This window comes from Cydia pomonella, chromosome 5, assembly GCF_033807575.1.
Source record: "Cydia pomonella isolate Wapato2018A chromosome 5, ilCydPomo1, whole genome shotgun sequence".
Classification (NCBI taxonomy): domain Eukaryota; kingdom Metazoa; phylum Arthropoda; class Insecta; order Lepidoptera; family Tortricidae; genus Cydia; species Cydia pomonella.
The window spans coordinates 24,145,158-24,166,803 of record NC_084707.1 but is presented as its reverse complement, the minus strand read 5'-3'; the positions used below and the strand labels follow the sequence as shown (position 1 = coordinate 24,166,803).

Here is a 21,646-nt window from a genome sequence, read left to right as displayed (position 1 = left end):
CACTTAACCCTATGTAGCTGGTATAGGGAGCGTGCATGAACTATAGGAGGCAGCACAGGAGCCGTCAGATTTTTGGCGCGAGGCGTAAATGTGATGTATTTTGTTCCGATGTAGCCCACAAGATGGCAGAACCTACTATGCACAAGAAAACACTTGACGTGTAAATGTGCCTGTTTATGGTTCCGATTCAGAGCACAAGATGGCAGTCCCTCCAACGCGCACGGTCCCTATACCGTGCTGTCAAAGTGCTTACCGACTTCAGGAATTCACAAGTTTAATCACATAATAAGTATGTAGTAGTACTACCGTGACAGAAAAGAAACTTCCTACAAAACCGAAGTTTGACAGCCATTCAGGGACGAATCATGAAGTCCCTTTCTAATGTATGGCCCTTTCGGCTATTTAGGGTTGTCCAAATTCAAGTCATTATTAGCATTATCTTATCCATGGTTGTGCATGCAAGATTTTTGGTTATGTCTTGGTTTAGTGTTTTGGTTTCTTTTCCTATTTATGAAAATGTTTCGCCTCATAACTGACTAGCCCCCAGTTGGTATATTTTGAATTATTGTTGAGTCTGTGGTAGTTATCTTGTTTATGCGTGGGGCTTACCTATAATGTACTTATATGTATTGGGATAGGTATTTATTGATATGGATTGGGGTATATAATTAGAGCGCAAACGCATGCAGTTATTCGATATGCAACTGTGTGAAGTTTATGCACGAGTTATTTAAGTTATATTCAACAACTTATCAGTCTATTCAAAATGATTCAGTTTGCCTCAATGTGTATTTTATTCACGGGTGAGTTACTTTTGTGTCCTGGTGTTTTTTACTTTTTAGATTTGAAAGTGCGTGTTTTTTATGTCAATTACAATAGTTCAAACACGGCTAAGGGCAAAGAGACCGAATAGAAAACATTTTAAAGTGAGCTTACGAAAATTTGTAGTTATACTTCTTATATTTATCTTTATCTTATATTTATCTTTGACGACCGGTCTGGCCTAGTGCGTAGTGACCCTGCCTATGAAGCCGATGGTCCCGGGTTCAAATCCTGGTAAGGGCATTTATTCGTGTGATGAGCATGGATATTTGTTCCTGAGTCATGGGTGTTTTCTATGTATTTAAGTATTTATATATTATATATATCGTTGTCTAAGTACCCTCAAACACAAGCCTTATTGAGCTTACTGTGGTACTTAGTCAATTTGTGTAATAATGTCCTATAATATTTATTTATATTTATACATGTTTTAAGGGCAAATGCCATAAAAAACCTATATTTGGAGATAAAACATGTAAAATTTTCATTTATTTTCAGTTGTAGGCATATTTTACCCTGCATATTATAATTGATGATCAATCGAACTTCTTGAAGTGAAGTTCGATCGACATTATATGAGTCACTTCATTTGAAGATAAATTTATATTAACCATGTAGTTTCCCTATTGTACAGGTAGCAACGCACACATTTAATATGCGCGGATTTTCCTTTATTTTTAGTTGCAGGCATATTTTACCCTGCATATTATAACATTATAATTTTAATATAGGTATCCGAGGGATCTGACAAGCAAAATTATAAGCAAAAATTTTCCGATCTCCAACGTAATCTCTAAAATCTTGCAACGCAAGTTTCGCGCGGCGCGCCATATCTTTTTTTCTTCTTTTAATTTCGTGGCTTTACGATGTACCTTATGAAAAATGAAAATGAAAATATTTTATTGGTTTATGTAAGTGTTATTACAATATATGTTGGGATCTTCTTTTAAGCAACAAATATGCTTGTGACAGAAGACCCCGCCCTTCCAATAAGTAAGGGTAGAAACCAATATGATAGTGTATAGTCTAAATCTAATACTTAAAACTTAAGACTAAATACTTCTTTTATACTAAAAAGTAGTACTAGTAGGATAATTACAATATTTCTTAACTAACACTTATTATTTCACTGTGTGTGCGTGTGTGTGCATGTGTGCATACGTGTGTGTATGTGTGTGGGTGTGGGTGTGCGCGCGCGAAAGCAAAAGCATGAATGCAATATGATATTAAATAGTTTAAGTCATATTATTATTACTCAGGTAGTGTAGGTAAGTGACGCCTCAGTATTTTCATAGGATTGAGTTTTTAGCCAGTCCATGGTAGCAATTAAATATTTGCAGCGGATATATATTAATGATTTTATTTATAGAGTTGTATAAATAGGCAGATTGTGCAGCAAATTTAGTATTCATTTGGAGGTCTAGGGGCCACGCTGTTTCGTCTTCTACGTCCAGCAATGGCTGGGTCATAATTCAAAGTCCTATGCACTTTGACAACAGAGTTTACTATTTACAGTTTACGCATTGAGAGAAGACCGCATTAATTGTATAGTTCAGCAGTAGGATGCGGCTTCGAAAGCATGACTTTAATTAGACATCTTTGTGCTCTTTCGACTTCTATGAATCTAGTTTTATTGCTGCCACCCCAAACTGGGATACAGTAGCTCATTATGGATTGGGCCAATGCAGTATAAATTTGCTTTAATTAAGTAGGCGAGGCTATGTGCCTTAAGGTTTTAAAGATCCATATAAGCTTCCGTATTCTACCACTAAGGTACTCTATGTGAAAGTTCGAAGAGAGCCTTTGGTCCAGGACTATACCAAGGTATTTGACAGTAACTACTTTTTCAATTGTGGTGCAGTTACAATTTGCAATTGCAATCTGGTCACACTTGTGTACTGTCAGTTTGAGGTGAGATGAGGGCTGTGTGTTCCCATACTTTGAAAAACACATGTAATTGGTCTTCGCAGTATTTAGAGTAAGAAGGTTAAGTTGTAGCCATTGGCTAACCTTTAGTAGACCCTGTTGCGCCTTATTATATACAGCCTCCCATGAGTGATCTGTAAAAACAATTGCAGTGTCGTCAGCATATGAGTACACACGGCCTCCCTCGATGGGGGGATTAGTTAGGTCGTTGATATAGGTTAAAAACAGTGTGGGCCCCATAACGCTACCTTGGGGGACTCCATAAGATATGGATCTTACACTGCTTATTACGTCACCTATCCTAACAGATTGTGTCCGACCAGAAAGGTAGCTTGTTAATAATTCAAGAGGCCTTCCCCGGATGCCCAAGAGCTCAAGTTTATGAATAAGAGTAGGGAGATAGACTGTATCGAACGCTTTCCGTAAGTCCAAAAATATGGCAAGGCACTTGTTTCCCTTATCTACCTGTCGAGTAATTTCTGATGTGAGAGCTAAGACTGCAGGCGTACATAAGCTACGGAGACTGCTTACCATCAGGCGGGCCGTATGCTTGTTTGCCACCGACGTAGTATAAAAAAAAATCTGCCGTATATTTACCACGCTTGAAGCCAAAATGTGAGACTTACGTTGCAGGAACACAATATATTGCCGCCGATGATTCTGGCTACGAGTACAGCCGGGAAGCGGACGCGTGGCTGCGCCTGCACATGGCGCCCGCCAGCTGGGCGGAAGCTGGAATGAGCTGTTACCTCGAAGGTAAATAATAAATGCAAAGAATTATGCACAGCTAAACAGTGGAATGAACTGTCGCCGTAGTATTACGATAACCTTCAAGAAAAGAGTGTGGATTTACAACCTCTCTGGTGCTGCAGGTGGTCATGGGCCTCAGTAATTGCTTACCAACAGGTGTTCTGTGGCCAAACAGAAATGTATCATTTTTATTTTTCGACAGGCGTATTGTCATTATTATGTGGCGCTGTCTAATAATATGAATCTCATTTTACAAATGGACTTCTGGCTTCTCCGACGACCAGCGCCGTGGCCAATGTGATGGTGGCGATGATGGCTGAAAAACAGCTGACATACAGTTTTACCGGGATTAACTCAATAAGAGCCAAGGATAACTTCACGTCACTCGACGGTAAACACTTTATGATTCTTTCGTTCTCATCTCTTAGAATTCTTTTTATTATTTTTTGTGGTGACGTTTAGTTTTGATTGTCCCGAAGCCCGCGCTCATCCCGATACTTCGTTCGTAGTGAATTTGCTGTTGCGCTATCTTGCTTATTCTATAAAGTCGTATGTGGTAAACGGGTTTTACCGATTGAAGTAAAAAAAACAAGAATTAATCGAAAAATCACAACTATCGAAATGTGTTTAGATTAATCTACGTGTAGAGGCTTGAATCGGTCCCTTTGCATGTACAATGAAAATGGTTGTTTAAAAAGAGGCATCTTTGATACGATTTTCTCTGCTATAAAAGTTTACCAATCGGACGTGCATCGGCAACTACAGAACAGTACCCCTAGTGTAAATTTGATCGACATCATAACGTGACGAACGCGTTTGCGTTAAGTCTCATTTTGTATAGGATTTTGAGTTTCCAAAACGTCCCGCTTGGCGCGCTCTTTCTAAATCCAATACAAAATGAGACTAAACGCAAACGCGTACGTCACGTTTCGAAATCGAATTTATTTACACTAGGGGTACTGAAGTCGATAGCGACAGACATCATCTGGAATACTTAGATGTCATACACTAAAGAAAAAGTGACCAAGTTCACCGGTGGTGAGGCCAGAATCGAACCGATGTAACGTGAACCGCAATGACTGTTTAAACATAATGGATTTGTACGATAAAGTATAAATATTTTGAGCAAATAAATATTAAATTATTTTCAGGAGTGCGGCTGTCGTCTATCCCGTTGAGCTGGGCCGCCGACCAGCCGGACAACGCTAACTCGGATGAGGACTGTGTTGCGCTGACGGGCGCGGGCAAGATGGCCGACGTGAGCTGCGCGAGCATGCTGCCATACTTCTGCCGCAAGGAGAACAAGTGCGGTCCTAAGGATAATGGTAAGCTCTTTTTGGAAGGCCACCTATAGATTTTCAGGAGTGCCGCTCTCGTCTATCCCGATGAGCTGAGTCAGACAACGCTATCTCGGATGAGGAATGCGTGGAGCTGACGGGCGCGAGCAAGATGGCCGACGTCAGCTGCGCGAGCATGCTGCCGTACTTCTGCCGCAAGGAGAACAAGTGTGGTCCTAAGGATAATGGTAAGGAAGGTGGTAATGGTGGAATGGTAAGCTTTTCGGAAGGCTGTTCTCTGTCTCTTCTTCGCAATAAAATTATTATTCCCATCTGATGGTTGGATCTTTTACATGCCCTGTTTTAGCACTCAAGATCTTTCTTTATTGAATCCACCCATGTCCATTTCGGCCTTTCCCTCCTTTTGGCCCTGGGGATTTTGAACATCATGGTGGTATTCCATAGGTACCTATATATGTTCAGGGCTCACTATATGTAAGAACTTGTCTATACCATTTTAGACGGCCCTCGTAGCAACATTTATTTTGTAAAGTATTGCTGATGTAGTAAGTAAAGAAGTACAATAGACAGTAGTTGCTCTCTCCAGGTGGGTGTTGTTCCTGAAAACCGAAGTCCACTGAGAGTTGTTCAGAAGTTATAAAACCTGACATTCAGAACTCCATAAGCGCGATGTAGAACGTGCTAACGCCATCTGTTACAATCTTACGACACGTCGTTGTCTGTGACAGACCACGCCACACTGCTAAGTAAAAAAATGTTTCAGGATACGATTGGCAGCCCCGCACCAGTAGCTGCTACAAGTTCCATCACATGACCAACACCTGGCGTAAGGCCCTGGCCACGTGCCACGCTGAGGGCGGGCATCTGGCCATCATCAACAGCGACACTGAGTCAACGGTGCTTAAGGAACTTTATGAAGTGCACCCAGATGAAGTGTTAGTTGGTGCTAGTGAATATAAACATGCGTTTATTGGATTTAGGAAGTATGAAGATAACGAATGGGCCACAATTTATGGTGAGATTTTGGACTTCTGCGTGTCTATTGATGATGATGATAGATAAAACTATCTTATTACCTTCCCTCGGCCTTAAACTATCTCTATATTAAATTTCGGTTAAAGCGTGAAGAGGTAACAGTCAGATAGACAGATAGTTCCGCATTTATAATAGGTATTAGTAGGGATATTCGTAGCGTAAAATCAATTAGGTACATTCATAATTTCCTCGTTGTATCGCAATGCTGATACCTAGTTGTGCGAGGAAGCCGCCAGCTCTTCGGTCACTAGTTACGTCAACCAGACGCTTAGCGATTTCTGCAAATATTTGATATCTCAGTTTATAATTCTTCATCCGAATGTCACCCTAACTGCTACCTAATGTTCGCAGGTGAACCTCTCGCCGAGGCCGGCTTTACAGTGTGGAACAAGAATGAGCCCAGTAAAACAGGGTACAGGGGACTGGAGCTCTGCGGCTCAATCCATCGGAACGGACTGCTCAACGATGCACCATGCGAGGACACATCCGCCTTCATTTGCGAGATTACGCCTTAATAAAATTCTTGTATTAAAAATTTACTTAATTAAAACGTGATTAAAACTAAACTTTGTTTTGATATTCGGTAGGACCCGTGCGCGGATATCTAATTTCATGGTACGAGTATGTACGGTTAGAATAAATCCAAAAGTTAAACTTGAAGAAAGTGCTGCCTTCTACACTTTGCATCCGTTCTTTGTTTTGTGTTGTCAACTTGTGTCCTGAATTGAAAAGTAAACTCTCTCTTCGTTTCAATCAACAGAGGGCTCTTATGCTGTCTCTCGTACCGTTCATGCAAGCTCCCTATACGAATTTGACATATAAATATAGTTTATTTTTCAAATAGGAATATTACAATGGGCTTATGAACTTCAAATAAAGCTAACATAAGTTCGATTGCCAAATAAATAAAATAGAAAAACAGGATGATCGGGTCGGGGAGAAGTGGCATGACGTAAGTAAGTAAGTAAGTAAGTAAGTAAATATTCTTTATTGCACCAACAATTATACATTTTACATACATGTAAAACTACAAATGAATTTTAAAGGAAAATAGAACCAGGTAACAACAGGCGGTCTTATCGCTAAAAAGCGATCTCTTCCAGACAACCTTTAGGTAGCACCTTTAGGAAGGTACCTTTAGGAAGTAGCCAGGTTTTAAAGAGCCACTTGAATTATTTCTGCAAAAATTAGTAGTACTGCAAGAAATTATAACACGAAACGTGAACTTCCTCCCGCGGACGCTCCGGCTGTGGAATGATTTACCTGCCGAGGTTTTCCCGAGGGTTTGCAGTATGAGGTTCTTCAAAAAAGGAGTGTACAGATTTTCAAAGGGTCGGAAACGCGTGTAACACCTCTGGAGCTGCAGGCGTCCATAGGCTACGGTGACTACTTACAGGCGGGCCGTATGCTTGTTTGCCATCGTCGTGGCATAAAATATATACACCGTGTTTTTATTGAATTCCGTTAACTTCGGAGTATACCTAAGTACGTTTAAACTAAATGGCATAGTTAATTTTCAAATAAAACATTTTTTTGTTATTTTTTTAACTATTTTTATTTTTATAAAAAATAATTAAATGTTGCATATAGCGTTGTTGTAACACGGGCATTACATTTTACTCAACCAAACAATTGGAAACTGTAACATATCAATGACATTTCGAACATCGATCGTCCGAGATAGTACTTACGTTTAGTAGCAAATGTATGAACTCGTACTAAACACTAATCAGTATGTAAACAAGCCCTAAGGCAAGAATAATTGATTATCTCCGAAATGGAGTTAATTAGAATACTGGTGTCTTTGAGAAAGTTACTTAATTTAAGCTCAGGGATGCACCCTCGAAATTAACGGAAATAAAAAAACACGGTGTATATATAACAAAATGAAAAACCGGCCATGTCGGGCCATGCTCAGTGTAGGGTTCCGTAGTTACTATTCCGTCACAATAAGCTAAACTGGAGCTTAAAGTATAGTAAATTGTTAACCAAGGGATGAAACGGTACCTTTCACGCGAGTTGAACAAATAGGCAAATTTGCATAATCAGTACCTAATTAAAGTCTTTTTACTATGAAGGGGAAACTTTTGCGATAACTCAAAAACAGCTAAACTGATCATGTCCGCTATAGTTTTCATTTAAAGTCTTTCTTAAGCTCTACTTCCACGATTTTTTTCATATTTTTTGGACCTATGGTTCAAAAGTTAGAGGAGGTGACCACACATTTTTTTTCTTTCGGAGCGATTATCTCCGAATATATTCACTTTATCAAAAAATATTTGTTGAAGACCCCTTTTAGTTTTGAAAGCCCTTTCCAACGATATCCCACACTGTAGGGTTGAAGCAGAAAAAAAAAATCATCCCCACTTTACGTGTAGGGGAGGTACCCTCAAAAAAAAAATATTTAGATTTTATTGTACGACTTTGTTGGCTTTATTGATTTATATATCCATGCCGAATTTCAGCTTTCTAGCACTAACGACCACGGAGCAAAACCTCGGACAGACAGACAGACAGACAGACGGACATGGCGAAACTATAAGGGTTCCTAGTTGACTACGGAACCCTAAAAATGAATATCACCAAATCAAAAATAGATATTCAGACTTCAATATATACTTAGACGCACATCGTCGAATCGAATATGGACATATTTATTCGACTCGGCGGAAAGCGCAGCAACGTGATTCATTCATATTCGTTCGAGCGTTGTGTTCAGGCTCACGTCACGCATACGCATGAGTGGCACATATAAATAAGTGAAAAAAATAATAACAACATTATAACAGCTTTATTGAAATAATGTTTGCTTTATTGTGTCTTATTTCAATAGTGGGTAAGTATTTTTTTTACTGTACTAAATAAAAAAAGCCATAAATATAGCCTGGATCCCTGAATTTATTTTTACAAGCTCTTATTTTACTTGCCCTGTTAGTATGTATGTGTGGGGTGTGGGTCAAATCTCGGAAGTTAGACCCACTTCCCGATTTCCGATTGAGCTGAAAATTTGCATACATATGTAAGTCGGGTGACAATGCAATATTATGGTACCATCGAGTTGATCTGGTGATGGAGACAGGAGGTGGCCATTAGGAATTCTATGACGAAACAAAGCAATCTATGGTGTTTGGGGTTTTTAGAATTGTCTCGGTGAGTATTAGTTGCCTGTGGGAAGAAAAGTACAGTCAGTGATAAAAGCTTGTACCAAAAATTAAATTTTTAGACAAAAACTTAGGTACTATATTTTCTATTTGTCTGTTCTTGCCAGACGAAGACTAACTTGAGTCGATATATATATAACCGATAAAACCGACTTCAGAAATTACCAAAAGCGCCATACATGTACCTATAACATTTGAAGAGTTCCCTCGATTTCTCCAAGATCCCATCATCAGACCCCGACTTGGTGCCAACGGGACCATCTCGGGGTTATAATGTGGTACTTCCGAGAACTAGCACCTCAATATATAAAAAAAAGTACGTTCATATCGGCTATTAATGTCTTCAACCATCTGCCAAACGAAATAAAAAGCCTCGAAGGAAATACTTTTAAAAGATGCTTAAAAAACTTTTTAATAGACAAAGTCTTCTATAATTTAAAAGAATTTTATAACTATGTTAACCTAAATGTATATTAAAATATAGTTTAAGATAAAATATTAAAACCTAGTTTAAGTTAAAAATAATTGTACACCCGAGAAGGGTAAAACTGTTGATACTCGTCAAAAAATGTACCTAAGTCATATTCTTGTACCTACACAGTTTGCACAATAAATATTTCTGATTTCTGATTTCTGATTTCTGATATACCCGTTCGATTAAAAAAATATATTTAAAATCGGTTTACATAAGTGACTTCGGCATATGCATGTCTGTACGTGGGTTCGTGGGTGACTCTAGGTGCACATCGGACATCGTTGCAAATAAAAACAGACGCGGAAAATTGATTGGACATTTAATACGGCACGATACGTTACGTTACCGACATGTCAGTGTCAAAAGTGACGTTTTATTGTTGAAGAAATGTCACTTTGGACCCTGACAGATCGGTATCGGAACACAGTGACTTCTTTTAACCATTGTTTTCCTTAAGATAATTTTCCGAGATATAGACGTAAATATATTCAGAACTGATTTTTACCGCTCAGTAACAACTAAATAACCATTTTGTAGGTATGATTTTTTTTACTAATTTTTTAAATGTATTTAATTTCATCAAATGTAGGGTGATTGGTGACTGCTATAGTTATTGCCCTCTCCATAGTAATTGGCCCCTCCATAGTAAGGCAGAAAGAAACAAGGCAAATTAAGTGTTGCTGTTATGTTAAGAGTGGCCAATTACTTAGAATACATATAAGTGCATAAAATAAATAAATATTAATGCACATTATTACACAAATTTACTAAGTCCCACAGTAAGCTCAATAAGGCTTGTGTTGAGGGTACTTAGACAACGATATATATAATATATAAATATTTATAAATACTTAAATACATAGAAAACCCCCATGACTCAGGAACAAATATCCTGCTCATCACAAGAAGAAATGCCCTTACCAGGATTTGAACCCGGGACCATCGGCGTCGTAGGCAGGGTCACTACCCACTAGGCCAGACCGGTAGTCAAATAATTGTCTTAATTTTTTCGTGATATGTGTAAAAAATGCCAACATTGGCATAGTTCATTGCAAGCCATTTAAAAAGGGCGTAGATATTTGACGACCGACGATCAGCCATAGGTGCTCACCAGTGTAATCAGTATAAGCAGTCTGTTGGGAAACAGTGATTCTACGTTTCTAGAAGAAGAAAGAACTCTCCCGTGGAAATGTCGGATGGATGTATAACTGCATTCTCGTAGGTAGATAGAACCTTGACTTGAGCTCTGAGTCACTCCTCGAAATCCGTCCCCGTTAGATGTCTCATTTTGCGAGGGCCCAATGAGCATATAAGCGAGGTTTCATCTGCAAGTACGAGACATGCTTTAAAATAGTACGTCTATGATTGACAGGGCCGTACTGCGCGGCTAGTGCGCGCAACTCTGACTACGTGTACAGGGCGGAGGTGGACGCTTGGCTGCGCCTGCACATGGTGCCTGCCATCTGGTCTGACGCGGGCATGCGCTGCTACCTCGAAGGTATGTATAACAGAGTGGGTGACTGTGCGACTGCTAGCCGTGCAGTAGGTTTCAAAATGAATATGCGAATCTCTTAATTATTTTAATTAATACTATAAAATGTGTTTTAATATTTAATGTATTTTAATATTTTTATGTTTTCCTGCTTGTTTTAATTATGTTGTTCTGTTAATGAATAAGTGTAATTGTGTAATTTTGCATTGTGTTTCCCTAGTATATTGACCATCTTTTGTACCATGTTTCAAGTAAAATAAATGATTTATGATAAACAGTGACACGCTGTTAGCTACCTACTGTTACCTAATGTTGTAATCATGGGAGGGGGCAGCTTGGTATTGAATATTACATACGATGTACACCCTTCCCCTCCTCCAGAGGGGTGGGGAGGGGCTATCCGGTCGTCCCCGGTAGGTACATTGTCTGGGGAAGCCCTTGAGCCCACACCGAGTATAATTAAGTTCTCATTCTAAAGTCTCTTAGGTACCTACATAATTTTGTGGTGATTCTTCTAGCATGGTTACTCTAACTATTACTAATACAACAATGGAGGTACTTGCAGATACCCTGATCTGACCGATCCTTCACGATGTGCTCTCTTTGACTGCCTCGGCCCAACTGAACAAGCCAGTCCAACTTGGTCCGTGTCCCCACTACCTACCGTGTTGCCAACTATTGTATTAATCCCCGGGTAACGCAATAATGTTTCCACATTTAAATTATTATCCAACTGCTACCTTTAATGTAAACTTAAATAAATCATAAAACTTTTAACGTGTTATTAAATTAAATTAAAATTAAAATTCGTTTATTTCGAGTAACATAATGACTCATACATATTAATTTGGAACACTAGACTTAAACACTATACTACAAATACTAGTACACATGCATTAATACCTACAATAAAATAATACAAAGAAAATAAAAGTTTTTTAACGCATCAGTGGTTAACACATTGACAGTTATCACCTATCTCAATGTGTTAACCACAGCGCTGCTGGGCGCATGGAGTCCACAGCAAAATGACATGTACGGGCAAAACTTGTCCGCAATCATTGCCAGGACGCTGTTGGAGCTGGCGCGCGCGCGTCGCACCAGAGATGCGGCTCGCAAGCGCATGGCAGCTTTAAAACACGCCACCTGCGCCTCCGCAAACATCCCTGATGCGCTGCAGTATCGCGGCAGCCCCATCAGTGCCCTGAACGCGTTATTATATTGTACTTGTAGGGCCCTATACGATCTCAAGGTGTACCTTCTCCATAGACTGCAAGCGTAGAATGTTGAATGTTATACCATCAGTGAGTTTTGTTTGTCCGAGAGCGCTATTGTAGATAATGGTTAGATACATACGTATTCCAATGGGCTGTCACCATCTAAGATAAATCTTAATAAATTGGTTTTAGGTTCGGCTTCTGTTTAAATGAGTATACAAATTATGATATATGTGGCATTATCTATGAAAAGGGACCTTATTGTCAATGGCGCTTACGCCGCACTGCGTTGCGCAGCGTTGTATTTGTATCGGAGCATCGTTTATGACGACGGAAGCGCCATCGACAATAAGGTCCCTTTTCATAGATAACGTCACATATAATTCTGATTGAACTTCCGCCATTATGTAAACCTACAGGCGGGACCCTGGCTTCTCCGACGACTAAAGCCATGGCCCGGGCGATGTCGGCCATGATGGCCGAGCACAAGCTGACTCGCAGCGTCTTCACCGGGATAAACTCCATCCTATCCAGAGAAAATTTCAAGTCTCTTGAAGGTAGGTAAACTATACTTGAAAAGAATGCCTATTCTTTTATTTTTTATTTCTTTAATAAACATTAAGAAAAAAATATTTTTTTTCACCACTCGCTCATAAAGGCTCTCTTTATTCTTTAAAAACTGATGAGAAAGTTGCATTTTATTCACAAGAGTGGCAAAGTAATTCGATGCAAATTTTGAGATGCGTCCTGATGTTGACTGGTGGACTTGACTTTAAAGTGATAATTTTAAATGATTAATATTTTATAGCATTAATTTGTAATTTGATTTGTAATGTTTTACAGTTAGTATTTTCAAATTGGTTTTTATTTTTTATAGTGACTTGGAACTCTCGCAACACCCAGGAATTAAATTTATGGAGTCTTTCGCTTGCTCGGATATCAATATTAAGCGCGAGGAGTTAAACAATAACTTTACACCCCTGTAAAATAAAGAACTATTTTCATGGGTATTTAAATTATTTACTTGTATTTTCATTATTCTGTACCTAAATAAGCAAGCATATATGATGTTTGAACTGTGTTTTACAGAATGTATATTATAATTAAATTTATATTTCCTGGTCATTAATTACCTCTTTGCTATATTCTGAAAAGGAAGTTGGATTCACTGCGAAATGGATTAAACTGTCGTGTTTCTTTTGGGCGGTCTAGTAGTCTATATTAGTTAACGTTTTTCGGAGTATTTTTGTAATTTCCCCGATACCTGTAAAAGATACACAACTTTGGGAACAAATCAAATTACTTTAATGAAATATTTTGATTTGTGTTGAATATTATGGTTCCGTAGTCAACTAGGAACCCTGATAGTTTCGCTGTGTCCGTCTGTCCGTCCGTGGCTTTGCTCCGTGATCGTAAGTACTAAAAAGCTACAATTTGGCATGGATATAAGGATAATCAAATCATGCATGGCGACAGAACAATAAAATAAAAACTAGAAAATCATTTTTTTATGGTACCTCCCATATAAAATGTTTTTTTTTGTCTTAACCCATTGGTGTCGTGGGGTATCGTTGGTTAGGCATTTTAAATAAGGGTCTCCAACAACCATTTTTTGATAAAGTGAATATTTTCGGAAATAATTGCTCAGAAAGAAAAACAATTGTGTTAGAGGCGGGGTCTAACTTTAGAGCTATGGGTCCAAAAATATGGAGAAAATCTTAAAACAAAAGGTTAACAAGTAATTTTAATGAAAACTATAGCGAACATGATCGGATCATGATTATGCTTGTTATGCACATATTACTAATAGGCTTAGCCTATTCTAACAAGAATGGTCACTATGGAACCCTACAGTCTACAGCTACACTGAGCATTGCCCGACAAACTCTTGACCGATTTTTTCTTTAGATAATAAGAAATAAACTTTGTCAGTAACTAAGTCCGGTTGTTGTCAGGAGTGCCGCTCTTGTCTATCCCGCCGCGCTGGGCCGCAGGCCAGCCAGACAACGAGAATTCCGACGAGGACTGCGTGGCGCTGACGGGCGCGGGCGAGCTTGCTGACATGAGCTGCGAGAGCGTGCTGCCATACTTCTGCCGCAAGGAGAACGACCACAAATGCGGCGCCAAGAATAACGGTAACTCTTTTAAAGGAGTGACTAACGCTCCTAAAGGTGTTCCAGTGCTATCGAGGCGCAAGTGCCAAAACGTCGACAAATAAAATTATCCTGCTAAATGAATTCCGTTGATGAGAGCACGAGACAAAGTGTTCTCAGCACATTAAAAATAACATTTTAGTTTCTGGACAGGGCGTATGTGTAAACTGTTTAGTGATAGACTCTTGTACATCGATGTTTAATTGAAATTTCTATAGTTATTTAGAACAAAAACGCAAAGAAGTTAAACAACAACATTGCCCTTGTAAAACAAATAACTAGCAATGAAATGCTTTCAGGTTACAAGTGGGAGCCGCGTACCGGCAGCTGCTACAAGTTCCACCGGGGTTCAAAGACCTGGCGCCGCGCGCTGGTCGCGTGTCACGCCGAGGGCGGACATCTAGCCGTCATCAACAATCAGATCGAGTCCGCTGTGCTCAAGGACATTATGAATGATGTAGATGAAAACAGACATGCTTTTATTGGATTCATGCAGTATTATGATAAAGAGTGGGCAACAATAAACGGTGAGAGTTTGCTTGTTGCAGCAAGAAGCGGCGCTAGGCGTGAGCGACGAGGGCTACTGCCTACGGCCTCGCGCCTCAAATACATATAGCTTGGACACGACGTAAAATAAGTTTTTTGGCAATAATTTCATTTTTGGTACAAGCTTTTATCGCTGACTGTACTTTTTTTCCACAGGCAACTAATACTCATCGAGATAATTCTAAAAACCCCAAACACAATTAAGTTGCGTTGTTTTATAACAGAGTTCCTATGGCTACCTCCTGTCTCCATTATCAGATCAGCTTGATGGTACCATAATATTGCATTGTCACCCGACTTACATATGTATGCAAATTTTCAGCTTCATCGGAAACCGGTAAGTGGGTCAAATTTAACTTGCAAGATTTGTCCCATACATACTAACAGGGCAAGTTAAATAAAAGCTTGTAAAATATTTGTTATTTCTTGCGACACCAGAGGGCCTCGCTAAATGTACCTTGCCCACACCACATTTTGTTCATGCCCTGCTACAGATTGCAGCGCCAACGGTAACGTTTAGAAGCTTTTTCCAAAGCTACAACAGAAACGTGGATAATTTTTAAATTAGATGTTATTTTTGACTATCAAAACCTATCCTAGCCAGAAATGGGTCCCTTTTTGTCTCTATCTGGTTAACAATGTATTATTTTAAGCAGATCTTAATGAAGTAGAAGAAATCACGTAAGATTTAAAATTGCATCACTAGAAACGAATGGCGTTACTCATAAACGCCTGTCAAGTCTAACAAGCACTTGATAATCTATCATTTTGACATTTGTTTTTGTTAGAAAGAGAAAAAAAACAAAGGTTTACTAGGTACATTTTCATTAATGCTGGGGCCCTTGGGCACTAAGAATTTGGAGCCCTATTCCAAAGTAAAGAAACCGAATTAAACTAACATTTTTCTACTATGACCTTATATTTATTATGGATAATCAAATATACTGTCTGTCTTTCGGGGCCCCTTGAGGATGGGGGCCCTGGGCATAGGCCACGTGCGCCCTTATGGTAGAGGCGGTATAAGGGGTTCACCAGCTTAAGTTGTAGATGTTTCATTCTTGACAGGTGATACGCTCTCCGAGGCCGGTTTTAAGGAGTGGAACAGAGGTGAGCCCAGCAGCCCTGGACAAGAGAATTGTGGCTCCATCAATCGGAACGGACTGCTCAACGATGCCCCTTGCGACTACCAATTACCTTTTTTGTGCGAGTTTACCCCTTAAGAGGAAACATTTGTCTATTTTAATCTTATGTTAATATAATTTGTATTAAATTATTTTATTGACAATAACAATATACATAATGGATATATACAGATGATTACTATAACTAGCTTATATCTAAAATAGGCCCTTGAGGCATTGTACCAAGGATGCTGGCGGCATTTCCTCGTTGTATCGCAATACTGATACGTTGTGCGAGGAAGCCGCCAGCTCTTCGGTCACCAGTTACGTCAACCAGACGTTTCGCGATTTCTCCAAAAAACTTGTGCGCGCTGGGACCCCATGGACCTAGGGTTTCAACGCCAAAAGGTACAAAATGGTACTCTCTACCGAGGCTCTTATATTTATTACGTTTCAAAATTTCGGCGCTTTCCGCCGCTGCGCCCGCTTTTACATTAGTTCGTTGGAGGTGGGACGGTGCCAGTGTGTCTACGCAGGTAGCATCCCACACTAACATCCGTCCCAAGCTCCAAGGAACCAAGGACACCCCATCAGGCCTCTTGCCATCATCCCTGATAATGCCAGTTGGCTCAAGAAGAGCAGGCACATTGATGGTGGCAAGAGATCGACGAATTATGTCATTAAGCGACGCATGTCTTGAAAAACGACCTGCACTTTTTTGACAAGATAATCCGTGGTGTCCCAGTCGGTCCACGTCCGTGCCACAAGAGCATATATGTGGCATACATACCGAAACCCCGAGTCGCAAACCAGTCGCCAGTCTTAGGGAGGTCGGATCCAAGAAAGTACCAGTATTAGGTGAAGGATGGGCATGTAGCCAGTAGCCGGCTTCCCGGGCTCCGACCGCCAAAATTTTCGCGTGATCTGGACCTGTACAGTTGTTTAGAAGAGTATTGTAAGTTAAATCACAGTAAATATTATCCCAGCTCCTTTGTGATTTTGGGTTGTCTGGAAATTGTTTGCCCGGGCAAGCAATTTTAAAAGCATTTTTAGCATCCTCAAAGCCCGTAATCTCATAGTTTGTGGGCAAAGCCCTTAAGATATTTCCTATGAGACCAGACGTGCTATTAATGGATGCCAAAAAGGCTGGGGAAGCCACACTGGAAATTTTGCGAATTCCTAAACCTCCGAACCGAATAGGGAGGGACGCTTGAGACCAGGAAGGCTCACTCAGCTGAATGTTTAGAATCGTCTCTAAACTAATTTTGATCAAATCGTCTATAGGCGACAATAAATTTTGATGTTTCCAAAAAGGACAGCAGCGGAGCACATATGTAAATTTAGGGACAAAAAGACAGAATTTCAGAATCACAAGAGCATAATGAGGGCTAATTTCGAGTAAACTATTCGTGTGACTTTTGAATTTAGATATAGAGTCAGAAACATAATCAGGAAAAGATTCTTCAAATATAGGAGAACCCAATTTTATATTAGGAGCCAGATCGTCAAATTTGGGTTTTAAGTCGGTCAAAGTACAAGAAGATTTGTATTGTGTGTACCTAATATAATGTGTATTGTGTGGACTATTGTTGTCTGTAAATAAATAAATGATTGAATATGATTTTTTTATTTTATTTTCCGATTTAAGGTTCAAATTTATTGACAATAACAATATACATAATGGATATATACAGATGATTACTATAACTAGCTTATATCTAAAATAGGCCCTTGAGGCATTGATAATGATTAGTGGTAATTTTTCCATACAAACGTTCTCGACAATTTCCTCTCTGGATTCTGACCAAAGAGTAAAGTAAGTACATAGGAAATTCTGGCCCTAGACGATTTTTTTAAATATGAGTTTAATATTTATGTAAGTAACTACTTTTTAGGGTTCCATAGCCAAATGGAAAAAAACGGAACCCTTATAGATTCGTCATGTCAGTCTGTCTGTCCGTTTATGTCACAGCCACTTTTTTCCGAAACTATAAGAACTGTTCAAACTTGGTAAGTAGACGTATTCTATGAACCGCATTAAGATAATCACACAAAAATAGAAAAAAAAACAATAATATTTGGGGGCTCCCCATACTTGGAACTGAAACATATTTTTTTTTTTACATCCAACCCATACGTGTGGGGTATGGATATGTCTTCAAAAATGATATTGAGGTTTCTAATATCATTTTTTTCTAAACTGAATAGTTTGCGCGAGAGACACTTCCAAAGTGGTAAAATGTAAGCCCTCCCCCCCCCCCCCCTGTAACTTCTAAAATAAGAGTATGATAAACCTAAAAGAAATATATGATATACATTACCATGCAAACTTCCACCGAAAATTGGGTTGAACGAAACCTAGTAAGTAGTTTAAAAAAAAATATATTTTTCATCATACCAATACGTGTGGGGTATCTATGGATAGGTCTTCAAAAATTTAAGTATGTAGTATGTATAAAGGTGTGTGTATAAAGGTGTTCAATGTTTAATTACACCACGATTCTTGTTTGCCATGACTGGTGTACAAATCTTGCTACTTACTAACTAGCTAAACTATGTACAAAATGTAAAAGGTAAACTTACACACTACAATTATTCATGCAATTCCAAAAATAACAAAATTTCAAATACATTTTTGATAAATTATAACATTAGATAGATAGATAGATAGATAATCCGTTTATTTGTTTGCCACAATACACACAGGAAATACAATTAATAAAATGACAAAAAAAAACAGATGATACAAAATTATACGAGAGAAATACACATTTATACAAAATAGAAGTAGAAAGAAAAAAAAAAAAATACATTTAAATAATACTGTTCCATACATAAAGGAAATGTTGTGTGCGTCGCAGCAAAACAAAAAGGTTCTGGCTCAGTATTACGCTTCACCCTATGGGAGAGGCACTGATATTCTGCCAGGACCAGATCACGTCAACCAAGATACAGTGTAGAATATGCAATATTCAAAGTTAGTACTTACCTAAATACCTTGTTTATAAAACTAGTGACATAATTATCATTGAAAGTGAGTACTTGCAAAGTTATGATATTGAAGTGTCAGTGTGATTAGCATGCTACATTAATGAATTACCTATTAAAATTAAATTATAATTTACAATTGATAATATATTCATCTACAGAATAGTAACAATTCTCAATTAAATTAATGATCAAACAATGTTCTTTGAAATGTATGTAGGTGCAATTTTTTAAATTCATCAGAAAGGATATTAAATAATTTGATAGCCATACAGTAGACGTTTTTTCTGGATAACGCTAGTTTAGTTATAGGTAAAAGTAAATTATTTTTATGCTTGGAGTTCGTTGTGATAATTTCAAAAAGTGACATATGTTTCTTAATAAAAATCTTACACATAAAAAAAAATAGAGTGACGAAAGAGGCAGTATATGTTTGGATTGGAACAAAGGTTTACAGTGCGCTAAAAAGTCAGCTCCACATAGAGTTTGGATACATTTCTTTTGTAATTTAAATATAATATCCGCATCTACTGAGTTACCCCAAAGTATGAGCCCATATCGTAATATGGATGCCACATAACCATGGTACACGGAAAGAGCTGCTTCTTTTCGCAGTCGATACAATACGTATACAAATCGGTCAAGCCTATTAACAATATCAATTTGATATTTTATCCTTGTTAAATTAATAGTTAGGTAAGTCGATAGCTGTTGTAGATTTTCCAGGAGGAAATATCGGCGAAACACCAGTTGACTCACTCGATGAGCGAATTAACATAATTCGTTTATATTGTCTTGATGGCATAGACAAGGTTCACGCGTGAGAGACGATTATAAAAATAATAAATAGTTAAATTTATGATAAAAATAATTAACAAGATTGTATAAGTTTCTAAAATGTTTTTCTTATCGTGTATTATTTTATTTATGGGTAAGTTAAGTATTTTTATTTTTAAATGTTTAAGTAACGTTCGTTACGAATCAATAATTTATTTTTATCAGAGTTATGAATAAAAAAAAAATCTATTTTGATGTATTTCAATACTTTGTACCAAGGTGGTCTTGGTCCCTTTCTGGTACCTTGTTGTACATTTTGCTGCATATGTCACCCTCTTTTCACTCTCTGCTCTCATCTACTCAAAGGTTAACTGGAAGAGATCCCTCAAAGAGATAAGTTCGCGTTTGTACTTTTTACTAATTGTATGTTACTTTTATGTATTTTTTGTACAATAAAGAGTTAACTACTAGTACTTGTATAATTTCTTTATTGAACATAGCCAACATAGGTAATAGTTACACAAAGAGAAAATATGCTAGATACAGAGTTGGAATAAATAATCTCGTCCAGTTAACCTTTGAGTAGATTAGAATATTAAAATATTACGGTACTCTTGAAAATTTCAAGTTACTTAAATAATTATTTTGGGCCTTATTATTTTTACATTTTAAAATTACATTTCGTACAGTAATAACAGATTTGAATTGTTTTTTAACTTTACAGTTAATTGAATATTAAAGAAACTTAAATAAATGAGAAATCTATAGGATTGAGTGAGTTTCACATATAATCTTGATTATTTAAAAAAAAAAAACATATTAAATAAAGGTGGGCTTTATATACCTCACCTACCTTAGTTACTATTTATTTAAAAGATTTTTTTCAATAAAAAACACGTTAAGATTTTTTACCCTTTCACTAAAAGGGACCCAAGCCCTCAGGTGACCGGAGGGCTGGCAGCTATCTCGGCCAGAGGATAAGCCTGGCCATCCAAAAAGGTAACGCTGCCAGTCTTCTGGGTACCATAATGCATGAAGGCAGGTCACCTGAGAGCATTTTTTATTTATAAGTTTATTTAAAGTTCTATTATATTTTAGTTTTAATTTTAATATCTTAGTATATAATTTATTATTATTATGTTTTTTTTTTAAGTTGTACCTAAATTTATGAAATATAAATTTTCACTAAATGATACCTAAAAAAACGAACTATAGAAGTCAACGTGTTAAAAACACACATTTCATATAAAAATTAACTTGTAAACTTTATTTACAATAACAATATACATAATGGATATACATATACAGAAGATTACTATAATTAGCTTAAATCTAAAATAGGCCTTTGAGGCATTGTATCAAGGACGCTGGCGGCATTTCCTCGTTGACCAGACGCTTCGCGATTTCTGCAAAAATAAACTTTTTGCAAACCTCTAAATTAAATAGACAAGTACAATGTCATATAAATATTTCATTTGCACATGGATTGTCCTCAAATATTTATTAATCACAAAATACATAGTTGATAATTATTATTCCGTATCCCTAACTTTCCGCAATAAATACGTAACTATAAATACGTAGGTAATTTATATTTGAAACATATTTCACAATTAATATTTTCCCGCTTATACGGCGTATGACCCATCGTTCAAAAAGTGATTCATGATTGTAGTTAAAAAAGCAAGCAATGACGATCTTTTTTCAAAATAGTTACAATAAGTACCCTTATCGCATGACTTGCGTTCTCGCGCTCGACTCCATACTCGAAGTCGCGCCAAAACGTAGTGATTATATGCTCTTTGGTCGCGCCGCCTAGATGCATGAAGTCATGCGCGAGAATGCGATGAGTGTTTAGAGGGTCTACCGCGAATCACGTTCGTCG

The 21,646-nt window shown here is 37.9% G+C and overlaps 2 protein-coding genes across 3 annotated transcripts; both read left to right on the top strand.

Moving 5' to 3' along the window:
• The first annotated feature begins 233 nt into the window (after nucleotides 1–233).
• LOC133518156 (hemolymph lipopolysaccharide-binding protein-like) lies at nucleotides 234–6,397 on the top strand. 2 transcript variants are annotated; one of them, XM_061851755.1, is made up of 5 exons: nucleotides 234–803; nucleotides 3,382–3,889; nucleotides 4,650–4,823; nucleotides 5,560–5,811; nucleotides 6,183–6,397. In XM_061851755.1, exons 2-5 carry the CDS (start codon nucleotides 3,799–3,801, stop codon nucleotides 6,344–6,346), a joined length of 681 nt encoding a protein of 226 aa, XP_061707739.1. In that variant the 5' UTR covers nucleotides 234–803; nucleotides 3,382–3,798; the 3' UTR covers nucleotides 6,347–6,397. The 2 variants fall into 2 exon arrangements, with proteins under 2 accessions (XP_061707739.1, XP_061707738.1); XM_061851754.1 differs by lacking the exon at nucleotides 234–803 and having other exon boundaries at nucleotides 1,985–3,889.
• A 1,351-nt stretch (nucleotides 6,398–7,748) lies between these two features.
• On the top strand, nucleotides 7,749–17,617 carry LOC133518134 (macrophage mannose receptor 1-like). The gene is made up of 6 exons (XM_061851717.1): nucleotides 7,749–8,667; nucleotides 10,840–10,965; nucleotides 12,596–12,733; nucleotides 14,132–14,311; nucleotides 14,629–14,856; nucleotides 15,941–17,617. Exons 1-6 carry the CDS (start codon nucleotides 8,634–8,636, stop codon nucleotides 16,093–16,095), a joined length of 861 nt encoding a protein of 286 aa, XP_061707701.1. The 5' UTR covers nucleotides 7,749–8,633; the 3' UTR covers nucleotides 16,096–17,617.
• Nucleotides 17,618–21,646: the final 4,029 nt, after the last annotated feature.